The following is a 24,389-nucleotide window of genomic DNA, read 5'->3' on the forward strand; positions in this document are numbered from 1 at the left end:
TCTGCTCTTCCTTGAAATAATGCCATGGGATCTTTTACATCCACATGAGAGGGCAGAAGGGACCTCAGTGCAACGTTTCATCTCAAAGACGGCAAGTCTGACAGTGTAGCACTCCCTCAGTACTTCACTGGAGTGTCAGCCTGGATTATGTATTCTAGTCTCTGGAACCCATGAACTTCTGACCCAGAGGCAAGAGTGCTACCACTGAGCCATGGCTGACACCTGTATGTATGTGAATTTTGATAACATCCCAAGTTTTTGGGGTAGGCCAGGGAGCCATGCTTCCTTGAAAAGCTCCTGCAGTGGTGCTATAAGTTCAACGTTCATTTATTGTCCGTGATCCAGTGTTTATGCCCTCCCTGAGCATGGTGCACATTCAATGCAACAGCTAACCAGATGTATCAAAGAAATTAATGTGGCTTCATATTAAGGCCAGGTTTCTGCAAATTATCAAGTCCTATGATAATGTTGAGGCGGTTGCTGTGACTTTGTATTGGATTCCCAGGAGATTGCCACATTTCTGGATCGTAGGACTGAAGGGATTGCAAGCTTGGCTGTCTTCCTCAAGTCAAGTTAACGAGCGAAGAACAGGTTATTGTGATGAGATGGTTCAAAAGTTGCTCATTCACTGGTATTCCTGAACTTTGGAGCAATTACAAATAGGAATATTGACCTGAAGTGATCAGGATCTGGCTTTGGATCCCTTCTTGTGGGCTGTTTTCCATTCAGTTGCAGCCAACTGCAGGAATTAGTGTAAAGGGAAAGGAAGGCAGGCAGCTGAAAGTAAATAATTCTGATACTAGGAGCACATCTTGCATGACTGGTCATGGTAGGCGGACTATCACACTGGAAATGTTTTAATGTGGTAGGATTTCCACGAGATTTCAAACTAACTAGATCGAAAGCCTTCATCATTTTGTAGCTCTTTTCCACAGAAGCGCATAGGTGTGCGGTTAGCTAACCTACAGTACACACAGGAAAGAGATTGACTGCAAACCAAGCTAAACTCAGGAGGTTGTTGGGGTTCAAGTGTGTTTGGCTGTGCTTCAGATTCCTCATCCTAAATGTGTATTGTTCCACCTCTCCAAAAATCTTATCAAATGTTGGATAATAACCTTTTGAAAGGAACAAAGAACTGATATTTGTTTTGGATCAATTGTTAACTGATAGCAATTGTTAGAATCATCTTTTCAGTTACAGCCAGATCCTCCAAAAAAACACTAGATTTTGACAAATGTTGACTTAGAGTGCTTCTGTGTGATGCTGGATTACTCATAGCAATACATCGCCACTGAGGACACAGAGCAAGAACAGGTTGCTCAATGCGTCTGGTTCTCACCCTACCCTTCGGAGATCAAACCCATTTCCCTCTACTGATCTGGTAATCCGGCCATTTCCTTTCATGAACGTATTGACTGATTCTGCTTTAACTGTGCCAGCTGGACAGTCCAGTCCATCAGTTAACAAATAATAAGCTCTTCTTTTCGATTCCCAGTTTGTGCTGAATTAGCAGGATATCTGCCAGGGCACAGTCCAGATGCTGCTATTGACCTCGGCACCCCAGGCTACATAGAGGAAAAATCAAACAGCGTAACCACTTGGGGCCACTAATCAGTGTCCTGTTGTCGTTTTCCTCCCCCCCCCCCCCCCCAACCTGCTGCTGGAATGTGTGTAGATGCTGAGTGAGTGCAGAATGAAACTTGGATGTGATGCTCCCCGTGGTCAAACAGTTGGAGGCATACTAACATATGAACATAAGAAATAGGAGCAGGAGTAGGCCATACAGCCCCTCAAGCCTGCTGCGCCATTCAATAAGATCAAGGCTGACCTTCTACCTCAACTCCACTTTCTTGTTCCATCCCCACATCCCTTGATTCCCTTAGTGTCCAAATGTCCATCGATCTCAATCTTGAATATACTCAACAACTGAGCATCCACAGCCCACTCAAGGAACTTAAACACATAATATTGGCTGACACTTCAATGCAGTACTGACGGAGTGAGATGAGATATTAAAGCCAGGCCCTGCTTGCCTGTTCAGTTGACAAAATATCCCATGATACAGTTCAGGGGAGGCTTTCTGGAGTCCTGGCTAACATTTATCCCGAACCAATACCACTAAAACAGATTAACTGGTGATTTGTCTCGTTGCTGCTTGTGCATAAATAGACTGCCACGTTTGCCAACAAAACAGTAGTGATAACACTTCAAAATAATTCTTTCCTGTGAAGCTTCTTCCTTAAAATGCCTAGCTCGGTTAGTAAATGCACAAGTTGTGTGGCACTGAGCCATATAGCAAGGAAGTTCTCTGGTTCTCTCCCAAATTTGATTCTCTGTGTTGAGTTCATTCATCCCAGCCTGGAGGGGTGGTGGCAGGATTAATGCTACATTCAGTCCCAGTGCCCCTGAGGAAAAATCAGCCAGGATTCACTTCCCTCACGTCCAGTGACTTCTGCTGAAAGGTGCACATGTATGAATATTGGGTGAGAGCAGATCAGGTTATCCTGTGTTGCCTTACCCACCCCTTCCCCACCCCTTCCCCTGCAGTCGAATAGTCTGCCAACTCTCACTGTCTAGTCTCGCACTTAAAGAATGGCAATTGGATGAGGAGAAACCATAACCCAGCAGGAGTCAGCATCTTCAGGAGAGATGGGGAGAAAATTAAAAGGCTCATTTGCAAGTTTAAATTCCTGTTATTAGACTTGTGTGTAAGTACAACCACATGGAGCGTTCAGTGTAAAACAAACTGCTATGTGTTGTTTTAAGGACTTATTTGATAAGCAGTTTGTTCAAGAAACATTTCCCACCATTCTCTGCAAACTCCAAATACATGAAAAATCAATGAGAAAGCTGATACCCCCTCGGGGCGGAGTATGGGATAGTTACCCCCTCGGGGCGGAGTATGGGATAGTTACCCCCTCGGGGCGGAGTATGGGATAGTTACCCCCTCGGGGCGGAGTATGGGATAGTTACCCCCTCGGGGCGGAGTATGGGATAGTTACCCCCTCGGGGCGGAGTATGGGATAGTTACCCCCTCGGGGCGGAGTATGGGATAGTTACCCCCTCGGGGCGGAGTATGGGATAGTTACCCCCTCGGGGCGGAGTATGGGATAGTTACCCCCTCTGGGCGGAGTATGGGATAGTTACCCCCTCTGGGCGGAGTATGGGATAGTTACCCCCTCGGGGCGGAGTATGGGAAAGTTACCCTCTAGGCGCAGATTATCAGGCTGATTTCTGGTCAGAACAACACAGAGCTGGTTACTGGATCCATGAGAAATGTCGCCCACGGTGTGGGAAAGCTTAAAGCTGGTGGTTTTTAATGTCACAGTTCTTCGCTTTCATAAGGTGGGCAGAAATATCAGGCAAGAGGTGGGGAAGTTTACTGTTTACTGCTGTATACAGATCAGAGAGCTAGAAACCTGGAAATGCTGAAGCCAGGATATCATTGCTCATTGCTCTACAGCAGCTGCAGGAGAGCCTGTCTGCTGCACTGATACAGGAGTGCAGGGCTCTGCCTGGGACCTCTGGAACTGCAGATAGTGAAATAATTTAGCTCTACCAATAGCATTTTGTGGTGTGGTGCTGAGCCGTACAGATCCCTAAGCTTACAGGTTCGATCCCTGGCCTGTGCTGTTAGTTGAGGCAGCCATTAAGAGTGCTGTCGTTGCCCTCAAGTGACCCTCGGCAGTGGAGAGAACAAGTCAGCCGGGGTTCCCACTCCTGATCACTATTTACTTAGCCACTGCTGAAAGCGGATGTGGATGTCGGGTGAGAAGAGTCCTGAGGCCCGTCATGATCAAATAGGTTGTCAACGCTCATTGTTGAGGCTCACATCGGAACATAGGAACAGGAGTAGGCGTCATTCAGCCCCTCGTGCCTGCTCCGCCATTTGATAAGATCATGGCTGATCTGTGATCTAACTCCATATACCTGCCTTTGGCCCATATCCCTTAATACCTTTGGTTGCCAAAAAGCTATCTATCTCAGATTTAAATTTAGCAATTGAGCTACTATCAATTGCCGTTTGCGGAAGAGAGTTCCAAACTTCTACAACCCTTTGTGTGTAGAAATGTTTTCTAATCTCACTCCTGAAAGGTCTGGCTCTAATTTTTTGACTGTGCCCCCTACACCTAGAATCCTCAACCAGCGGAAATAGTTTCTCTCTATCCACCCTACCCGTTCCCCTTAATATCTTATAAACTTCGATCAGATCACATCTTAACCTTCGAAACTCCAGAGAATACAACCCCAATTTGTATAATCACTCCTCATAACTTAACCCTTGAAGTCCGGGTATCATTCTAGTAAACCTACGCTGCACTCCCTCCAAGGCTAATATGTCCTTCTGAAGGTGCGGTGCCCAGAACTGCTCACAGTACTCCAGGTGCGGTCTAACCAGGGTTTTGTATAGCTGCAGCATAATTGTGAGGAGTGAGCTCTGGGGTGAAGCATTGGAAGGCTGCCAGCATCTGATGATGAGGTATGATGCTGATAAGGTTAGATGAAGAGGGGTGGGAGGAGGCTCGTATGGAGCATAAACACCGACATAGACCAGTTGGGGCCGAATGGCCTATTTCTGTGCTGTACATTCTATGTGATGCATCACGTTTCTCACTGCTCCAGTACCATGAGCCTGCACCTTTTGAGAATGATGGCGAATAAGAAAGGAAATGAGGCAGGGAGAAACAGCATGCAGAAAAACCGCCAGAGCTGACACTGGGTTGAATGCACATCCTTCATTGTGTTTACTGCTGCACTAAATTTCCCTGCTACCAACATCAAAAGCCTGGTCCTCTTGCTGTCAACTGCAGTTAGAAATACAAACGGCCTGATTTCACCTTATTACAGCGGCAGCAGAGATTCACTTTCTCGTGGATCTTTCGAGCTGTGATCAGGTTTGCTGGCTGTGCTTCTGCCTGATATCTGATGGAAAACCTTGGTATACCCCTACCTCACCCCCACCCCCCCCTAGCCGGGCTTCCTTCCTCACATCCAATCCATTACCAACACTGCCTTTTTCCCCCTCCCAAACATTGTGGTGGGGGGGGGTGGTAATTTTAACCAAACTCACTGGGTGGGAAACTCAAGGGATCAGGTGGAACGCTGGTTTTACACCAATAATACCTTCCGTTAACTTCAATAGAGAGTAAAATCGAACAGGGTGTAAAACCAGAATTGCGCCCAATCGCGTTGGTTTCCCAACTGGCTGGTTAGGTTTAAATTGTCCCCCAGGTGTCTCTGATCCCACCCCTCTTCCCCCTTTTACCAAAGCTCTAACCTATGCCTCTGCTACCTCTAGTCTTGATGTCTCCAATGCTCTTCTTGCCTCTACCACCATACGACTCACTCAGAATGCTGCAGCCCACATCCTCATCGCAGCTCCCACCCCTGCCCTAATACCCCACCGATCTCCTCCAGTCACACGCCCTGCACTCACCATCCACTGCTCTGATACCAGCTTACTCTGATACTAGCTGCTCCCCCATCGATGACCAATACTTCAACCACTATACCCCTGCCCTTTGAATTTCCTCCTTCATCACCTCCACATTGCAGTCAGACAGACAGAATTTGCATTTCTATAACACCTTTCACAACCTCAGGACATCCCAAATTTCTTTACAGCCAATTAAGTACTTTTGAAGTGTTGTCACTGTTGTAATGTAGGAAACACGGCAGCGATTTGCACACAAGGTCCCACAAACAGCATTGTGATAATGACCAGATCATTTGTTTTTAATGATGTTGGTTGAGTGATAATGAATGGTCAGGACATCAGGAGAACTCCCCTTGTTCTTTGAAATAGTCCCACTACGTTCCTGCCTTCAAAAGCCTCCTTGATACCTTTCTACTCCATCATGCTTTCACTGGCCCTTTCTTTTCCCTTCCTCTCTCCTGTTCAGTGTCTATTCTTTGTCCACTGCCCTGTGAAGGACTCAGACAACTTGCACATGATTGCTGTACAAATGTAACATGTTGAGAATGGCAAAAATGTAAATGGGAAAGTAGTGCTTGGGGGGGCCAGGTTAAGGCAAGACAAGAGCTGCAGTGTAAAAACAGCTATATCAAAGCCAGACAGCACCATTTAACCAGCCGTCACGGTTCTGCCTCCTCTACTTATATTATTTGCTTGGCAGCAGGGACTGAACACAAAGGCAAGATCTCAGCAGCAGGCCTCGCTGTAAACTGGCCCCAGCCCAACTCATTGTCTCTCTAATCACACTGTTTTGTTTTCAAAACAGGTACAGAGCCCGAGTGGAAAAGATTGAGTCTCCTGCCAAAGTCCACGTCTTCTACATTGATTACGGCAACGTAAGTACCCAAAGTCCGTCAGCTCCTTCACCAAGCAAAGCGGTAAGAGTATAGAGATGGTCAGTGCAGGGAATTGAATCTTTTAAGACTGTTAGTTGCATCGATAAAGAAAAGGAGAGAAAAATTAAAATAGACAACCCCTTGATACTGCTGCTGTTAAAAGCATCGTTTCCCCTCTCGTGATGGAATGGGGTCATTTGCAACTAATGAGCCTCGCGTTTGGTGCCCATGTTGTGTCTGCCACAGACCATAGTTGCATAAATTTTCTCCTCTTTGAATTTGAATTAAAAATTTATTTCTATTTGGTTGTGATTCTCCTTCCAACAGGCATACTTATTAAAAATGTTTCCAATCTGTCAAATGTAGCCTCAACCCAGTCATATAGTGGTGTGTTAATTGTCTCCCTCCAAAAAGAAGGGACCACATTGCACCTTGCTGCTTTGGCAAAAGAGTGATCAAACAATCGCTTCCAGTTAGTGTGCTTGGCTGATCTAATCCCTGCAGATAAGAGGCAGCCATCTCTGGGAATAGCCAACATTTTAGCTAATTCCTTTTCCAAATTGCACAGGTAATTACTGAGACAAGTGTGTTATCTACTCAGAAACCTGACATTTTCATCACTCACAGGAATCTTAGGCAACACTGGTACTCGGAGGGGATTCGTATTGCGTTACATGCAGCATGTGGGATGTCTTCGCACGACAGATCGTTTCCCCCCCTAATGATTTTAGGAGGGAATCAGCATCCCCTCTCCGTCTCTCCTTCTCTTATTGTTTTTGAAAGGAAAAAGGACCCCACATGTCTGATTTTGGACCAAACAATCTTTTTTTGAGACAGCTGACTAGAAATTTCTGAAAAGAAAATGGGACATCAAGATCTTCAGTTTCATGGAAATCCATTTTGCCTCTCTAATTCTGTCACTCATGACGTGGACACATCAGTTACCATGATGTTCAATTAACTTTGATCAGCAGTAATGCGAGCATCATAACTAGAGCCATGACCCAAGCCCTTGCTCTGCATTAGGGATGGGCAATAAATGCCGGCCTCACCAGCGACGCCCACATCCCATGCACAAATAATAAAAAAAAAAGGTCTAACAAGCGACGCACACTGCCAGATGCCCCACTCCAGCCCCGTTGTTATATTAGTATATCTCCCATAGGGAGTTCAGACCCATGTATGGTCTTTAGGTGAAGCCAGATTAGTGGGCGGTGGATAACAGCGACAGGGCACATAGAGGAGAGGTGACATCAAGACAGCATTTGACCAAATATGGCATCAATGATGCACTAGCAAAACTAAGGTTAATGGGGGTCAAAGGGAAAATCCTCTAGTGACTAGAGTTAAACCTGACATAAAGGAAGGTGGTCATGGTAATTGGAGAAGGATTGTCATCGCATTACAGGAGCTTCTCAAGGACGTGTCCTCGGCCCAACCATATTCAGCTGCTTCATCAATGACCTTACCTCCATCATAAGATCAGGATGTTTACTGATGATTGCACAGTGTTCAGCTTTGTTTACAAATCCTCCAATAATGAAGCAGCCCACAGCAGGATCTGGATAACATCCAGGCTTGAGCTGGTAGGCAGTAGATAATATTCGTGACACAAGTGCCAGGTAATGATCATATCATACAAAAGAAAGTCTAATCATCTCCCCATGACCGTTGACAGCAGCAATGTCACCAACCATGCACATTTTGGGGGAGGGTCACTATTTACCATAAGCTCACTGGATCAGCCATATCAACATTGGGGTTACAAGAGCAGGCCAGAATGTGGGTATACTGTGATGAGTAGCTTGCCTCCTGACCCCTCAAAGCCCCTCCATCGTGTACAAGGCTTAAGTCAGGAGTGTGATGGAATACTCAACACCTCGATGGGTGCAGCTGCAACAACACTTAAGAAGCTCAACACCATCCAGGGCAGAGCAATTTCCTTGATTGCTGTCTCTGGCAATGGACTCGCTCTCTACCCCTTCCACCACCAACACAGTGTGGCTGCAGTGTGTACGATCTACAGGATGCACTGCAACAATTCACCAAAAGTAACTTTTAAGAACATAAGAAATATAGGAAATAGGAGCAGGAGTAGGCCATATGGCCTCTCGAGCCTGCTCCGCCGTTTATTAAGATCCTGGCTGATCTTCGACCTCAAATCCACTTTCCCGCCCGATCCCCATATCCCTTGATTCCCCCAGAGTCCAAAAATCTAACAGTCTCGGCCTTGAATATACTCAACGACTGAGCCTCCACAGCCTTCTGGGATAGAGAATTCCTAAGATTCACAACCCTCTGAATGCAGAAATTCCTCCTCATCTCATTCTTAAATGGCCGACCCCTTATCCTGTGACTATGCCCGCTGGTTCTGGACTCTCCAGCCAGGGGAAACAACCTCTCAGCATCTACCCTGTCACGCCCCCTCAGAATCTTTTATGTTTCAATGATATCACTTCTCATTCTTCTAAACCCCGGAGAATATAGGCCCATTCTACTCGATCTCTACTCATAGGACAACCCTCTCATCCCAGGAATCAATCTAGTTTGATAGAAGCTCATTCCCCGGCGACCTCTACCACAGAAAAGGACAAGAACAGTAATGCCATGGAAACAACATCACCTCCAAGCTCCTCTCCCAAGTCGCACACCATCCTGACTTGGATATATATCTCCATTCCTTCATCATCACTGGATCAGTATCCTGGAATTCCCTACCGAACACCATTGTTGGAGCACCATCAGCACAAGGACTCCGGTTCATGGAGAAGGTCCACCTCTTCCTTCTCAGGTCTACTAGGGATGGCAATAAATGTGGCCTTGCCAGCATCGCCCACATAAAAAAGAATTATCCCAACTGTGCCTGGATAAGAGGGGAAAATCAGCCATGGTTCCCGCTGATAATCTCTATCTACTAACCGCCACTGGAAAGTGCGTGCATGCAGTTAGGTGAGGACGGGATCAGGCTCAGCTGTGATGACAACTGACACACTCAGTCTTGACTCACACAGGAAGAATCAGCCAGAGGCAGCCAGTTCCTGTCAATCCATGACCCCAGCCAATTTCTCCTTCAGTCAAGGAAGGGAGAGGGACAAATTATTTTTTTTTTAAAATTCTGACACTCAATTCTGACAGGCAGCCAGCTTGGGTGAATACAAGAGGCAAACAGACATTCTCAAAGATCTGTACAGATATTGCTAACCCCCAATCACTCTGAAACTGTCAAAAATTGCAAATGGCTTATAATCTGCCCACATGTTGCTCTAAACCGCGAGGATTACGTGGCACATTCGATTGGAATATTGTCCTTTCACATGGGGGACCTGCGATTCAATCCTGCTCCTGTCAGTTCTAAATGTGCTGAACAAAATGAGGTGGAGGCAGCCACAGCCTGGTTCCTAATAACTGTGCCTCTACAATATAACTCTGCCCATAATTTACAATCTCATTAACCAAAGCCACAAGGACGATGTGGGAAATACAAATGTCACACCAGTGTGGCAGAGCAGAACCGTCAAAAGCATTTTATCATCGTGCGCCACTTGGCTACATATTATGGAGCCTTGCAACCCACATGGAAAGTTTTAATCCATGTTCCATTAATCTCCGTTTATCTCAAGCTCCAAATGGTAACAAATATTGGCGTTTGATCAAGGTTTTCCATCTATGAATCAGCAGCACTAATAACAGGCCTTTTCCAGGCCCACGAAAATCAAACGGGTCAAACCCAGCAGTGGTTGTAGTTTGGGCCCCCCTGTGGTTGCTGAAGTTGATGGAGGGGATAATGAACTTTGAACAGAGTTGAGAATGCTGTACTCTGTATTTATCTCGGAAGTAACTGGGCTAACACTGGATCTCAAAACTCCAGCAATGTTCAGTTCCGAACACTAGCATTCTCTGTCCAATAAATACAAAAGTTCACCTAAAAAAAAACTGTAGCAATAGGGTGGAATAAATAAGACTAAGCTCAGCAATTGAGGATTGCTCTCACCTCTACTTGTCCCGAACATGACTGAGTCTCCTCTGTCCGGGAAGCGAGGACACCTTAAGCCCCTGACCTCTCCGCAATCACCTTGCCAGACTCCATTGAGAGGGCGACAATAGCAATCTTCCACCCTTCTGTTGTCAACCGTGTCTCAGTTGGTAAAACATAAGAAATTGGAGCAGGAGTAGGCCAAACGGCCCCTCAAGCCTACTGTGCCATTCAATAAGATCATGGCTGATCTTTGACCTCAACTCCACTTTCCCGCCTGATCACCATATCCCTTGATTCCCCTAGAGTTCAGAAATCTATCGATCTCAGCCTTGAATATACTCGTGATGTGGAGATGCAGGTGATGGACTGGGGTGGACAAATGTAAGGAATCTTACAACACCAGGTTATAGTCCAACAGTTTTATTTGAAAATCACAAGCTTTCGGAGTTTACCTCCTGACTCACTCACTCACTTGACAAAGGAGGTAAACTCCGAAAGCTTGTGATTTTCAAATAAAACTGTTGGACTATAACCTGATTCCTTACATTTGAATATACTCCATGTCTCAGCATCCACAACTCTGGGGTAGAGAATTCCAAAGATTCACAATCCTTTGAATGCAGAAATTCCTCCTCATCTCAGTCTTAAATTGCCCACCCCTTATCCTGAGACTATGCCCCCTAGTTCTAGACTCTCCAGCCAGAGGAAACAACCTCTCAGCATCTACCCTGTCAAGCCCCCTCAGAATCTTTATGTTTCAATGATATCACCTCTCATTCTTCTAAACCCCTGTGAGTGTGGGCCCATTCTACTCAATCTCTACTCATAGGACAGGGCTGATGGCCGGCGCGGACACGATGGGCCGAAGGGCCTCTATCCGTGCTGTATGACTCTATGACAACCTTCTCATCCCAGGAATCAAACTAGTTTGATAGAAGCTCCCTCCCCTCTATCATGACCTCTACCACGGAAAAGGACAAGAACAGTAATGCCATGAAAACAACATCACCTCCAAGCTCCTCTCCCAAGTCGCACACCATCCTGACTTGGATATATATCTCCATTCCTTCATCATCACTGGATCAGTATCCTGGAATTCCCTACCGAACACCATTGTTGGAGCACCATCAGCACAAGGACTCCGGTTCATGGAGAAGGTCCACCTCTTCCTTCTCAGGTCTACTAGGGATGGCAATAAATGTGGCCTTGCCAGCATCGCCCACATAAAAAAGAATTATCCCAACTGTGCCTGGATAAGAGGGGAAAATCAGCCATGGTTCCCGCTGCTAATCTCTATCTACTAACCGCCACTGGAAAGTGCGTGCATGCAGTTAGGTGAGGACGGGATCAGGCTCAGCTGTGATGACAACTGACACACTCAGTCTTGACTCACACAGGAAGAGGCAGCCAGTTCCTGTCAATCCATGACCCCAGCCAATTTCTCCTTCAGGCAAGGAAGGGAGAGGGACAAATTATTTTTTTTAAAAACTCTAAAAATTCTGACACTCAATTCTGACAGGCAGCCAGCTTGGGTGAATACAAGAGACAAACAGACATTCTCAAAGATCTGTACAGATATTGCTAACCCCCAATCACTCTGAAACTATCAAAAACTGCAAATGGCTTATAATCTGCCCACATGTTGCTCTAAACCGCGAGGATTGCGTGGCACATTCGATTGGAATATTGTCCTTTCACATGGGGGACCTGCGATTCAATCCTGCTCCTGTCAGTTCTAAATGTGCTGAACAAAATGAGGTGGAGGCAGCATTGAATATACTCAATGACTCAGCATCCACAGCCCTCTGGGGTAGAGAATTCCAAAGATTCACAATCCTCTGAGTGAAGAAATTCCTCCTCATCTCAGTCCTAAATGTCTGACCCCTTATCCTGAGTCTGTGCCCTCTAATTGTAGACTGTCCAGCCAAGGGAAACAGCATCTACCCTGTCAAGCTCTCTCAGAATCTTATATGTTTCAATGAGATCACCCCTCATTCTTCTAAACTCCAGAAAGTATAGGCCCATTCTACCCAATATCTCCTCTTACAACAACCCTCTCATCCCAGGAATCAATCTAGTGAACTTTTGTTGCACTGCCTCCAAAGCAAGTAGATCCTTCCTTAGGTAAGGAGACCAAAACTGTACACAGTACTCCAGGTACCAAAGCCCTGTACAATTACAGCAAGACTTCCTTACTCTTGTACTCGAACCCCCTTGCAATAAAGGTCAGCATGCCATTTGCCTTCCTAATTGCTTGCTGTTCCTGCTTGTTAACTTTCTGTGTTTCGTGAATCCCACTGAACACAAACATTTAATATTTTCTCACTATTTAAAAAATATTCTGTTTTTCTATTCTTCATCTAGTGATCTGGTTCACTGATGTCCTTCAGGGAAGGAAACCTGCCGTCCTTACCCGGTCTGGCCTATATGTGACTCCAGACCCACAGCAATGTGGTTGATTCTTAATTGCCCTCTGAAATGGCCGAGCAAGCCACTCAGTTGTACAATCTCACTACAGAAAGTCATAAGAATAAAACCGGACAGACCACCCGGCATCAGACCACTAGGCACCGGACACGACAAAGACAAACCAAGCCCAGTCGACCCTGCAAAGTCCTCCTCACTAACATCTGGGGACTTGTGCCAAAACTGGGAGTGCTGTCCCACAGACTAGTCAAGCAACAGCCTGACATAGCCATACTCACAGAATCGTACCTTTCAGCCAACGTCCCATACTCTTCCATCACCATCCCTGGGTATGTCCTGTCCCACCGGCAGGACAGACCCACCAGAGGTGGCGGTACAGTGATATTCAGTCAGGAGGGAGTGGCCCTGGGAGTCCTCAACATTGACTCTGGACCCCATGAAATCTCATGGCATCAGGTCAAACATGGAAAGGAAGGCAAGGAAACCTCCTGCTGATTACCACCTACCGCCTTCCCTCAGCTGATGAATCAGTCCTCCTCCATGGAGGAAGCACTGAGGGTAGCAAGGGCACAGAATGTACTCTGGGTGGGGGACTTCAATGTCCATCACCAAGAGTGGCTCGGTAGCACCACTACTGACCGAGCTGGCCGAGTCCTGAAGGACATAGCTGCCAGAGTGGGCCTGCGGCAGGTGGTGAGCGAACCAACACGAGGGAAAAACCTACTTGACCTCATCCTCACCAATCTACCTGTCGCAGATGCATCTGTCCATGACAGTATTGGTAGGAGTGACCACCGCACAGTCCTCGTGGAGACGAAGTCCCGTCTTCGCACTGAGGACACCATCCAATGTGTTGTGTGGCACTACCACCGTGCTAAATGGGATAGATTCAGAACAGATCTAGCAGCTCAAAACTGGGCATCCATGAGGTGCTGTGGGCCATCAGCAGCAGCAGATTTGTATTCAGCACAATCTGTAACCTCATGGCCCGGCATATTCCTCACTGTACCATTACCAACAAGCCAGGGATCAACCCTGGTTCAATGAGGAGTGTAGAAGAGCATGCCAGGAGCAGCACCAGGAGCACCTAAAAATGAGGTGCCAACCTGGTGAAGCTACAACACAGGACTACATGCATGCTAAACAGCAGAAGCAACATGCTATAGACAGAGCTAAGCAATTCCACAACCAACGGATCAAATCAAAGCTCTGCAGTCCTGCCACATCCAGTCGTGAATTGCAGTGGACAATTAAACAGGCTTTGTAAACATCCCCATCCCCAATGATGGCAGAGTCCAGCAAGTGAGTGCAAAAGACGAGGCTGAAGTGTTTACAACCATCTTCAGCCAGAAGTGCCGAGTGGATGATCCATCTCGGCCTCCTCCTGAGATCCCCACCATCACAGAAGCCAGTCTTCAGCCAATTCGATTCGTTCCACGTGATATTAAGAAATGGCTGAGTGCACTGGATACAACAAAGGCTATGGGCTCCGACAACATCCCGGCTGTAGTTCTGAAGACTTGTGCTCCAGAACTAGCCGTACCTCTAGCCAAACTGTTCCAGTACAGCTCCAACACTGGCATCTCCCCGACAATGTGGAAAATTGCCCAGGTATGTCCTGTCCACAAAAAGCACGACAAATCCAATCCGGCTAATTACCACCCCATCAGTCTACTCTCAATCATCAGCAAAGTGATGGAAGGTATTGTCGACAGTGCTATCAAGCGGCACTTACTCCCCAATAACCTGCTCACCAATGCTCAGTTTCGGTTCCGTCAGGATCCACTCTGCTCCAGACCTCATTACAGCCATGGTCCAAACATGGACAAAAGAGCTGAATTCCAGAGGTGAGGTGAGAGTAACTGCACTTGACATCAAGGCAGCATTTGACTGAATGTGGCACCAAGGAGCCCCAGTAAAATTGAAGTCAATGGGAATCAGGGGGAAAACTCCAGTGGCTGGAGTCATACCTAGCACAAAGGAAGATGGTAGTGGTTGCAGGAGGCCAATCATCTCAGACCCAGGACATTGCTGCAGGAGTTCCTCAGGGCAGTGTCCTAGGCCCAACCATCTTCAGCTGCTTCATCAATGACCTTCCCTCCATCATAAGGTCAGAAATGGGGATGTTCACTGATGATTGCACAGTGTTCAGTTCCAGTCGCAACCCCTCAGATAATGAAGCAGTCCATGCCCACATGCAGCAAGACCTGGACAACATCCAGGCTTGGGCTCATAAGTAACATTCGTGCCAGGCAATGACCATCTCCAACAAGATAGAGTCTAACCACCTCCCCTTGACATTCAACGGCATTACCATTGCCGAATCCCCCACCATCAACATCCTGGGGGTCACCATTGACCAGAAACTTAACTGGACCAGCCACATAAATACTGTGGCTACAAGAGCAGGTCAGAGGCTGGGTATTCTGCGGCGAGTGACTCACCTCCTGACTCCCCAAAGCCTTTCCACCATCTACAAGGCACAAGTCAGGAGTGTGATGGAATATTCTCCACTTGCCTGGATGCGTGCAGCTCCAACAACACTCAAGAAGCTCGACACCATCCAGGACAAAGCAGCCTGCTTGATTGGCACCCCATCCACCACCCTAAACATTCACTCCCTTCACCACCGGCGCACTGTGGCTGCAGTGTGGACCGTCCACAGGATGCATTGCAGCAACTCGCCAAGGCTTCTTCGACAGCACCTCCCAAACCTGCGACCTCTACCGCCTAGAAGGACAAGGGCAGCAGGCACATGGGAACAACATCACCTGCCCACGTTCCCCTCCAAGTCACACACCATCCTGACTTGGAAATATATCGCCATTCCTTCATCGTCGCTGGGTCAAAATCCTGGAACTCCCTTCCTAACAGCACTGTGGGAGAACCGTCACCACACGGACTGCAGCGGTTCAAGAAGGCGGCTCACCACCACCTTCTCAAGGGCAGTTAGGATTGGGCAATAAATGCCGGCCTTGCCGGCGCCACATCCCATGAACGAATAATAAAAAAAATAATGGATTCCAGTATTTTCCTGACCACTGATGTCAGGCTAACTGGCCTGTAGTTCCCTGTTTTCTCTCTCCTTTTCTTGAATAGCAGTGTTACATTTGCTTCCTTCCAATCCACTGGGACTGTTCTAGAATCAGTTTGGAAGGTCATATCCAATGCACCCACTATCTCTGCAGCCACCTATTTTAGAATCCTAGGATGTAGGCCATCACATCCAGGGGATTTGTCGGCTTTTTGTCCCATTAATTTCTCTAGTACTTTCTCTCTACTGATTTTAACTACTTTAAGTTCTTCACTCTCATTAGACCCTTGGTTCCCCACTATTTCCGGTATGTTTTTTGTGTCTTCTATTGTGAAGACAGATAAAAAAATATTTGTTTAACGTCTCTGCCATTTCCTTGTTCCCCATTATAATTTCTCCTGTCTCAGCCTCTAAGGGACCCACGTTTACTTTCGCTACTCTCTTCCTTTTTACATACTTGTAGAAGCTCTTACAATCTGTTTTTACATTTCTTGCTGGTTTACTCTCATATTCTATTTTCTCCCTCTTTATCAATTTTTTGGACATCCTTTGCTGGTTTCTGAAGCTCTCCCAATCCTCAGGCTTACTTCTTCGCAACATTATAGGCCTTTTATTAATCTAATATTATCCTTAACTTCTTTCGTTAGCGGTGGTTGGATCACTTTTCCCGTGGGTTTTTATTCCTCAATGGAAAGTATATTCATTGAGAATTATGAAATATTTCTTTAAATGTTCGCCATTGCTTATCTACCGTCATATCTTTTAATCTAATTTCCCAATCAACTTTGGCTGACTCTCCCCTCATGCCTACGTAATTGGCTTTGTTTAAGTTTAAGACTCTAGTAGCACTCTCGCCTCTGAGTCAGTCGGTTGTGGGTTCAAGTCCCACTCCAGGGACTTGAGCACATAATCTAAGCTGAGGCAGTGCTACACTGTCAGAGGTGCCGTCTTTCGAATGATTCGTTAAACCGAGGCCTCATCAGCCCTCTCACGTGGACATAAAGGATCCAATGGCATTATTCGAATAACAGCTGGGGAGTTCTCCTGGCCAATATTTATTCCTCCGCCAACATCACTAAAATAGATTATCTGGTCATTATCACATTGCTGTTTGTGGGATCTTGCTGTGTGCAAATTGACTGCCGCATTTCCTACATTACAACAGTGACTACAGTTAAAAAGTGTTTCTTTGGCTGTAAAGCACTTAGGGATATCCTGAGATGGTGAAAGGCACTTAATAATTGCAAGTTCGTTCTTTCTGCCCCCACCCGCCCCAACTAGACTTTCTGGCTGGGCACCATTGTTACTGCAGCTGGCACCAAATTCGGGTGACGAGATTGCTCTGGCACTCAGACCCCGCCGCCATCTGCTTCGCAAGTCAAAGACTGCGTGCCTTCTCGGAGAGTTGGCATGCATCCCCAGCTCCATTCAGATAGCAGTCCCCACGACCATAAAACAAAAAGAGGCTTTCTTAAGGCGAACAGCCAGTGATATGTCTTCAGGTTGCTCAGTGGCAGTTACTGAGAGCTTTGCATCGGTTGCCTGATGCACAGATTGCCACCGCTCTATCAAATCTCCTCTGCAACTCTGAAGTGCTCCCTCATCGCAGCAACAAAAAAAATCCTCTTCAACTCACGGGTCTCTGAACACAGCTGTCCAAATCTACATCAAATGGAAGGGCAGCTGTTGGTCGTACAGGTTCAGAGGTAGAAATATGATCAGATAGGGCTCCCGCTAAACATACAACCACCCACCCCAGTTCATCCTGTTCATTTGAGGGTGGGCGGGGGACATGTTGAAGCACCACCTCCACATTTCTTTGTATGTAACAAGTCGAAGATGCCTTTAAATTTATGTTACCACTGCGATTCGTATATAAGGGAGTCAAATGCTTTTCTCACAGCAATGAACAATCATTAACGGCCCCCCCTGCCACCTCCTTCCTTGCAATAAATGCTGCTTCCATCTAGTGTCACTACCTTCCATCAATTTGTATCTTACCTGCTGTGAAGCCAAGAGAATTGGAGCCAACAATAGGGAAAGGAATTAAATTATAATTAGCAACAATACTGAGCATCGTTTTCTACACACTGACAGACCAGAGTGACTTGTTTTGTTTCTTTTTTTAAAAAAATCATTTTATAAAGTGCAACTTTGCATTAATGCGTGGTAACTGCACATCATGGAATATTACAGCACAGAAGGAGGCGATTCGGTCCATCGAGCCTGTGCTGGCTCTTTGAAAGAGCTATCCAATTAGTCCCACTCCCCCTGCTCTTTCTCTATGGCCCTGCAAATTTTTCTTTTTCAAGTATTTATCCAATTCCCTTTGGAAAGTTACTATTGAATCTGCTTCCACCGCCCTTTCAGGCAGCGCGTTCCATTGTTTAAAAAACAGGCAGCTTTGGGACTCGTGCCTGATTTTCAGGAGTCCAATATTGTGATTGAGGACTGAAAGTGGGAGGAAGGTGCGTGTGATAAGTTCTGTGGTAAGATGTATCTGGCACTCTTGGTTACAGTATTTACTAGTTACTCTAATGGTGTAACATGTCCACCATTTGTCTCCCTGTTAGATATGCTGGAGGTACAAGCTTGGAGCCGTCGTCTCTTGTGCCAGGAATCAGAGTGCTAGACTCAGTCTTTCACTTAAGAGATTTATTATGGGAAATGATACTCACGGGCAACACACGTGATGATGGGAAGGCTGTGGGAGAGCTCGCTTTACAGTTGCTGAACTCAGTAGCAGGGTGGCCAACCCTCAGCCTTCCTCTCGATCGCCCAAACTTCGTGTTTCTGCAGAAACTGTCTTTTAACCGCAAAATGGAATCCGAATGCAATCTCACCTCGCATAGCTTCTCTAACGCTTTCCATACTCAGACTCTCCAGTTTAGACACTTTTGATCCTTTCTGTGGGGTCTGACTGGAATCTAAATCTATTAGACATGCATCTTTTATGCTAAGCCATACAGATTAGACAATCCCAGGTTCTATCCCCACCAGTACCAAGTTAACTGAGCTAAGTTAGCTGCTGCTCCTGGAAGTGGAAAAATGAAGCCTGGGTTCCTGCTCCCCATTATTGCCCAGTGACCACCCCCCACCCTTGCTGCAAGTGTGCTCTGGGTATGCACAGAGTAAGGCTTGGCTGTAGTGCTCTACACAGCTGAATAGCTTGCAGACCTGGCACGCATATGAACAATAGCTGACATTCTGGAGGGCTGATGCCCGTGGAAGGTCCCTTGGGAGAGGGGAAAGAAGATTGGGGGGAGGGGGGACAAAATTCTTTGAACACCTGAAAATATGTATAATTTGATCTTAAAAGCACTGCTCTCAAACTGTCTTTAATACGTCTCTATTCCGCTTGCATTTGTTTTACTGCTTTGTGATCAGCACATTACAGACTTGTTACTTGCGATCTTAAAAATTGTTTAATACTTAAAATTCAGATACAAGTGTCATTCTGCAGAGTATTTCAGTGCTCTCCTGGCTGGTCTCCCACCTACTATCCTCCGTAAACTTGGGCTCATCCAAAACTCAGCCCGTATCAACTCGCACCATGTCCCGTTCACCCATCACCCCTGTGCTCGCTGACTTACATTAGCTTCCAGTTCGGGAATGCCTCGATTTTAAAAATTCTCATCCTTGTTTTCAAATCCCTCCATGGCACCCCCCCCCCCCCCCCCATCTCTGTAACCTCCTCCAGTCCTACAACCCTCCAAGATCTCTGCGCTCCTCCAATTCTGGCCTTTTGCATACCCCTGATTTCCATCACTCCACCATTGGTGGCAATGCCTTCAGCTGCCCAGGCCCTAAGCTCCGGAATTCCCTCCCTAAACCTCTCCGCCTCGCTACCTCTCCTCCTTTAAGTCGCTCCTTAAAACCTACTTCTTTGACCAAGCTTTTGGTTACCTGTCCTACTATCTCCTTATGTGGCTCGTTGTCAAATTTTGTTTGATTACGCTCCTGTGGAGCGCTTTAGGACATTTTACTACATTAAAGGTGCTATATAAATACAAGTTTCTGTTGTATTCACCGAGTGATGAGGCACGTGCTTATTGTTGTTCTTTTCCTCAGAAAGAGAACGTGGCGTCCGGTCGTCTCGGTGTGCTGCCGCCTGCCTTCAGCACACGAATCCTGCCACCTCAGGCCACAGAGTACACTTTCGCATATATCCAGGTGCCACAAGATGTAAGTGAGATTGCAGCAGAGTAACTCGCTCCAACGTGTGCAAGAGTTCTTTTTCAATGTTCATCGATCAGTCGGGTTTGTGATTGCTATAATCCAATGTACAAGTGTAGACAAAATTGCAGCTGATGTAGTTATCCTGATGTTAGAGGTGTTGCCACTAAACATATTTAGCTTATTGGTACTGGTACCCTAAGGAAAAATAGACAAGCCAATACCGTTCAGTGTTGTAAAATGGGCTTCTTGTGTAATGCTCTCAATTCATCCCCTCATATTGCTCTCAGCATCAGTGACCGACCTGTAGGTACCAGTACTTCACCTGGTGTTGTACAGCTCAGATTGATCTCGCTAGGCACCGTGCAGGTCTAAGAGGAGAGAAACTATGGGTTTATTCCCCCACAGTTCAAGTGGAAGTGGTATCAAAATGCTCCCCACCTCAGCTACACTTCGCTGAAATTGTAATGGCATTGCTGTGAAGTATCTGGATATGCCAGCACTGCATTTTTAGAGGACAAGTCAACTAATTGGTTTTCAGTAGTTACACAACCATGGTAGGGGTACCATTCCACATCAGGAACATGGAGGGCATGCTTACATCTGCAGTTGGCAAAAATAGGGATATGATGAACAAGATCACTTTGCACTCTATGTAGATCATCTGAACCACTTATTCTTGCCTTGTAATGACTCTTGAGTGTTCCGGGGATGCAAGCTTAAAAATGAGGAAGTTATTGAGCAACAAGAGAGATTACACTGAGTTTGTTCACCCAAGGGATAATCAAGTTGTGGAATGAGTCACCGGGGATGGACATTGAAGTAAACAGTATAAGAGACGATTGGATGTATTCCTGGAGAGGGAGAGGGTTGAGGGACATGGTGACGAGGTGGGCAGATAGAATTGATCTATGAAAAAGGAACAAACTTGCTTTGGTCAGTTCTTAAAAGCCCTCGTGTTGAAAGTCTGCTACTTTGGTGTGTGTGCACAGGATGTCTTTTATAAAGTGAATGCCAGTGACCTCACCTGAAGCAACGTTTGGGACGGGATCCTGAGCCACAGCTAAATCAACCAAAGTAGATCTGTAGTCACCTGACCCTTGCAGGGTCAGATATAGGAACTCTTCAATGATCTCATCAGCGCTTAACAAATACCTTCAAAATAGCCCAAGATAAAGTTTACATTGCATTTATTATAGTTGATTTTGTTTTTTGGTCAGTCGATGAGATATTAAGCCACAGCCCTGTCTGCCTGTGCTGGAGGTTCAGTTGAGTGTTAAGTATCCCAGGGCACTATATGAAGAAGCAGAGCGTTTTCCTGATGTCCTAGTCAGCATTCCTCACTCAATCAACACACCAAAAACACATTCGTTAAATTGTTCATCTGATTGCTGTGTGCATAATGATCGCAGCATTTGCCTACATAAAAGTCACTGCACTCATTGTATGAAAAAGCTTCAAGACCTTTTGAGACGTGATCAGCTGTATTATCAATGCAGGTCTGTCTAAACGGGGTCCTGAAGAGACTGACTGGCACTTTTAATTCTAGACTCTGAGTTCGACTCCAGCCCAGGGTGCTAGAATGAACATTCTTCTCTCTCCTGGCTGTTAAGAATGTGAAGTAAAATGAGTTTTGACTCTGTTTTTATTGTGCATAAGTTAACAGCAGTGAACTGCCCTATAATTGGGAACTAAATTGGCATTCCCTCTGAAGCCAAGCCTGATATAAGATGTCACATTCATGCGGTAAAGGCTGAAGTTAAGAAACACCAATGGAATAAACAAGGAAGATTTACGGTGTGCCTGACTGCTGTCCCAGAAATAAAAACAAAGGCTGTAAAATACTGTTATTATTTCAGGTTTCCAGCATTCACAATTTTCTTTTTATTTCTACTGTGCTATACCTGACCTTGAAATGATCCTGGAAGGCAGAGGAGCAACAGCTTTACTCTGCAGCTACCCATGCCGTACCTGCCCTGGGAATGCTTGATGCCGACTGGCACCATGTGCCAAAATGGAATGTACCCGTTCCCCAGCATTAACATCTCTTACCCCGAGCAATGAGGGGGTAATGAGTGAAACCAGATACTGGTTGTGCCCCACGTTACTGCTGCAGGATAGTATTTTGTGGGGAGGAGATAAGATACCTTCCTCGCAGTGAGAAAATATTGGCCGGTGAAAAATTTAACATTTTGGTTATACCTAAAATGTTAAACTGTCTTCTCTCTTTACCAATGCTGACTGACGTTTATTTCCAGCATTTTCTGTTGGTAGTAATTAGATGACACCAAGCGTAGAGTTTTAAAAGACTGTAAAAGGGTCCCAGAAAAGGAAGGGTTATATAGATTAGGACACAGTGTGAGGAGTCTCGATACCAATGTCGTGAGGATGGAGAGACGAGTGTTTTGGATGCCATATTTGGAAGTCATCATGTTGGAATTGTGTTGTAAATTATCAAGCTTCTGGCCGCTCAGGAACATTGCAAACTTCAAAGCGCCACTTATCAAATGTCCTACAGCACGCTCTCTCAAGTAAAGAGTGTTCGGTTCCCTAGCAACCCTCTGTCGATTCCATTAGTCCCTCTTTTTTTTATAATTTGCAAGTATAATGAATGTGTACTTCCTCGGGTAATTGCTAATTGATATATGTAATTCAGTTCATAACAGTAAATAGTTAATTAAACTGGGCTCCTTTTGGTTTAAGGCATTTCTTTCTCCCCTGCCCCTTTTTTCCTGGGAAATAATAGATTGCAGAAATTGAATTAAGATTCACATCTTTTAGTTCGTAGAAATATTTATACCACATCGAGTTCAGAGTGTCTTTACTCAGCTCCTACACACACAAGCCTGACTCCTTGCAGTGGTTGACAAGCAACGGCATTCTCACTGAGGAGGTGAGGGCAGGGAACAGCTAAAAATATTTCTGAAAATCCCAGGTTGGATATTAGACATTTCTTTGCTCCCTCCCCTTCCCTTGCAAGCATAGGCTTGATCCTGCTTTACAGTTCCACAGATGCCAAGCATTCTTATCTTATCCAAGTGGCCATTATTCATTCATGAGTCCCGACGGAGAGTATGTGCAGGCTATTTGATCACAGCACGCATCCCAGCCCACAGTGCCCATACCTGCGCGCTATCTAACAGGACTCACCCTTTAGTAATTAGGAGAGGGAACCCTGAATGGCTTTTCCCTCCAGGTCACTTGTAGCTTTCACTAGCCACCCTAGCTGAGATCAGAACACTCGGCACAGACGAGGAATTGACCTGAGCCCTTCCGATCTGCAGCCTTCACTGTATGTAGGGTTGGTGGTGTTACCTGCTGGGCATAGGGTAGCTGGACATTGAGATTTGTTTTTAAAAAAAAGAGATGCATTTTTTTGTCTCAATATTCCGACATTATGTATTGTTTCAAATCAAGGTAGCTGTTCTGTCACTGACTGTGAAGAGGATTGTAAGAGCCATCTCTGGGCTTCACACCAGATTTTCTCCTCCCCTTTCCTCCTGAAACACCCGATCTCTCTGTTCTCTGCCTTCCCAAACACCTTGACCCCCAACCCACCAAACTGGATGGCTGTTGAGTTCTGGAAATGGACATATGGGGAATAATAGTGGAGAACCTTCTCTTAACTCCTCACTGGAGTGCAGCATCACACTGGCTATCAATTTAGTCTTAGCTTTAGTTACTTTTATCCTGGCTCAGTTTTAATTTGGCTTCTGAGTGACGAGCATCTGTGAACTGGCTCCCGGCATTTACTCTGCAAAATCTGGCTCCCTTTTCCGGGTGGGACTCATAGACTTGAGAAAAAGTAGGACTTCACGTCTGCTGCCAGGGTAAGTAAAGCCGGTTGTGGAAGAGTACACACCAGGAGCCGAATCACTGCTGCGCTCTCAGAACCCAAATTAAAACAGCGCAAATATAAAAACAGCTTAAAGTCTCAGTGTTGATGGGACTGTCACGACTGTAGCTCCCCCAGTGAGTTAATGCATCCTTGCTGTGCGGCAACAATACGTTCATGAACCATTAGAGAAAGAAGGGAGGTTAGAGAAAAGGAGACGGGGAGAAAGAGACATAAAACTGCAAAATAGAGTGGCAGTTGGACGTGGTATTTAAGTGTGATTTTCCCAACTCTGAAGTTATTTAATCATATGTGCGGGCCCCCTGTCTACTTGTGATACATTGATCCAGCCAATGTTTGCCCTGCTCTGCACTACCCCAACAATGTGCCTCAGCAGCAACCTCAGAAGAACACTGCTTACTGTAGCAATGTGATCCTCAGGAACAAGTAGAGGAGACCTCGGTTTAACATCCCATCCTCAGGATGGTGCCACTAACAGTGCATCACCCCTTCAATGCTGCATTGGAATATGTTCAAGTTCTGAAGTGGAACCTGAATCCACAATTCTAGGAGTGTTAACAACTGAGCCAAGCTGACAGCTCAAACTTGATGAGTTGTTGTTTTTGGAG

At 46.0% G+C, this 24,389-nt stretch overlaps 1 protein-coding gene across 1 annotated transcript in view; it reads left to right on the top strand.

The window, feature by feature from the left end:
* snd1 (staphylococcal nuclease and tudor domain containing 1) overlaps positions 1 to 24,389 on the top strand; it is an 813,248-nt gene that overhangs the window by 728,692 nt on the left and 60,167 nt on the right. The window contains exons 20-21 of the mRNA XM_068005235.1: positions 6,243 to 6,312; positions 19,821 to 19,934. Of these exons, the coding sequence (XP_067861336.1) occupies positions 6,243 to 6,312; positions 19,821 to 19,934 (184 nt within the window). The remainder of the gene's footprint in view (positions 1 to 6,242; positions 6,313 to 19,820; positions 19,935 to 24,389) is intronic.

This window comes from Heptranchias perlo, chromosome 24, assembly GCF_035084215.1.
Source record: "Heptranchias perlo isolate sHepPer1 chromosome 24, sHepPer1.hap1, whole genome shotgun sequence".
NCBI classification, from domain to species: Eukaryota; Metazoa; Chordata; class Chondrichthyes; order Hexanchiformes; family Hexanchidae; genus Heptranchias; species Heptranchias perlo.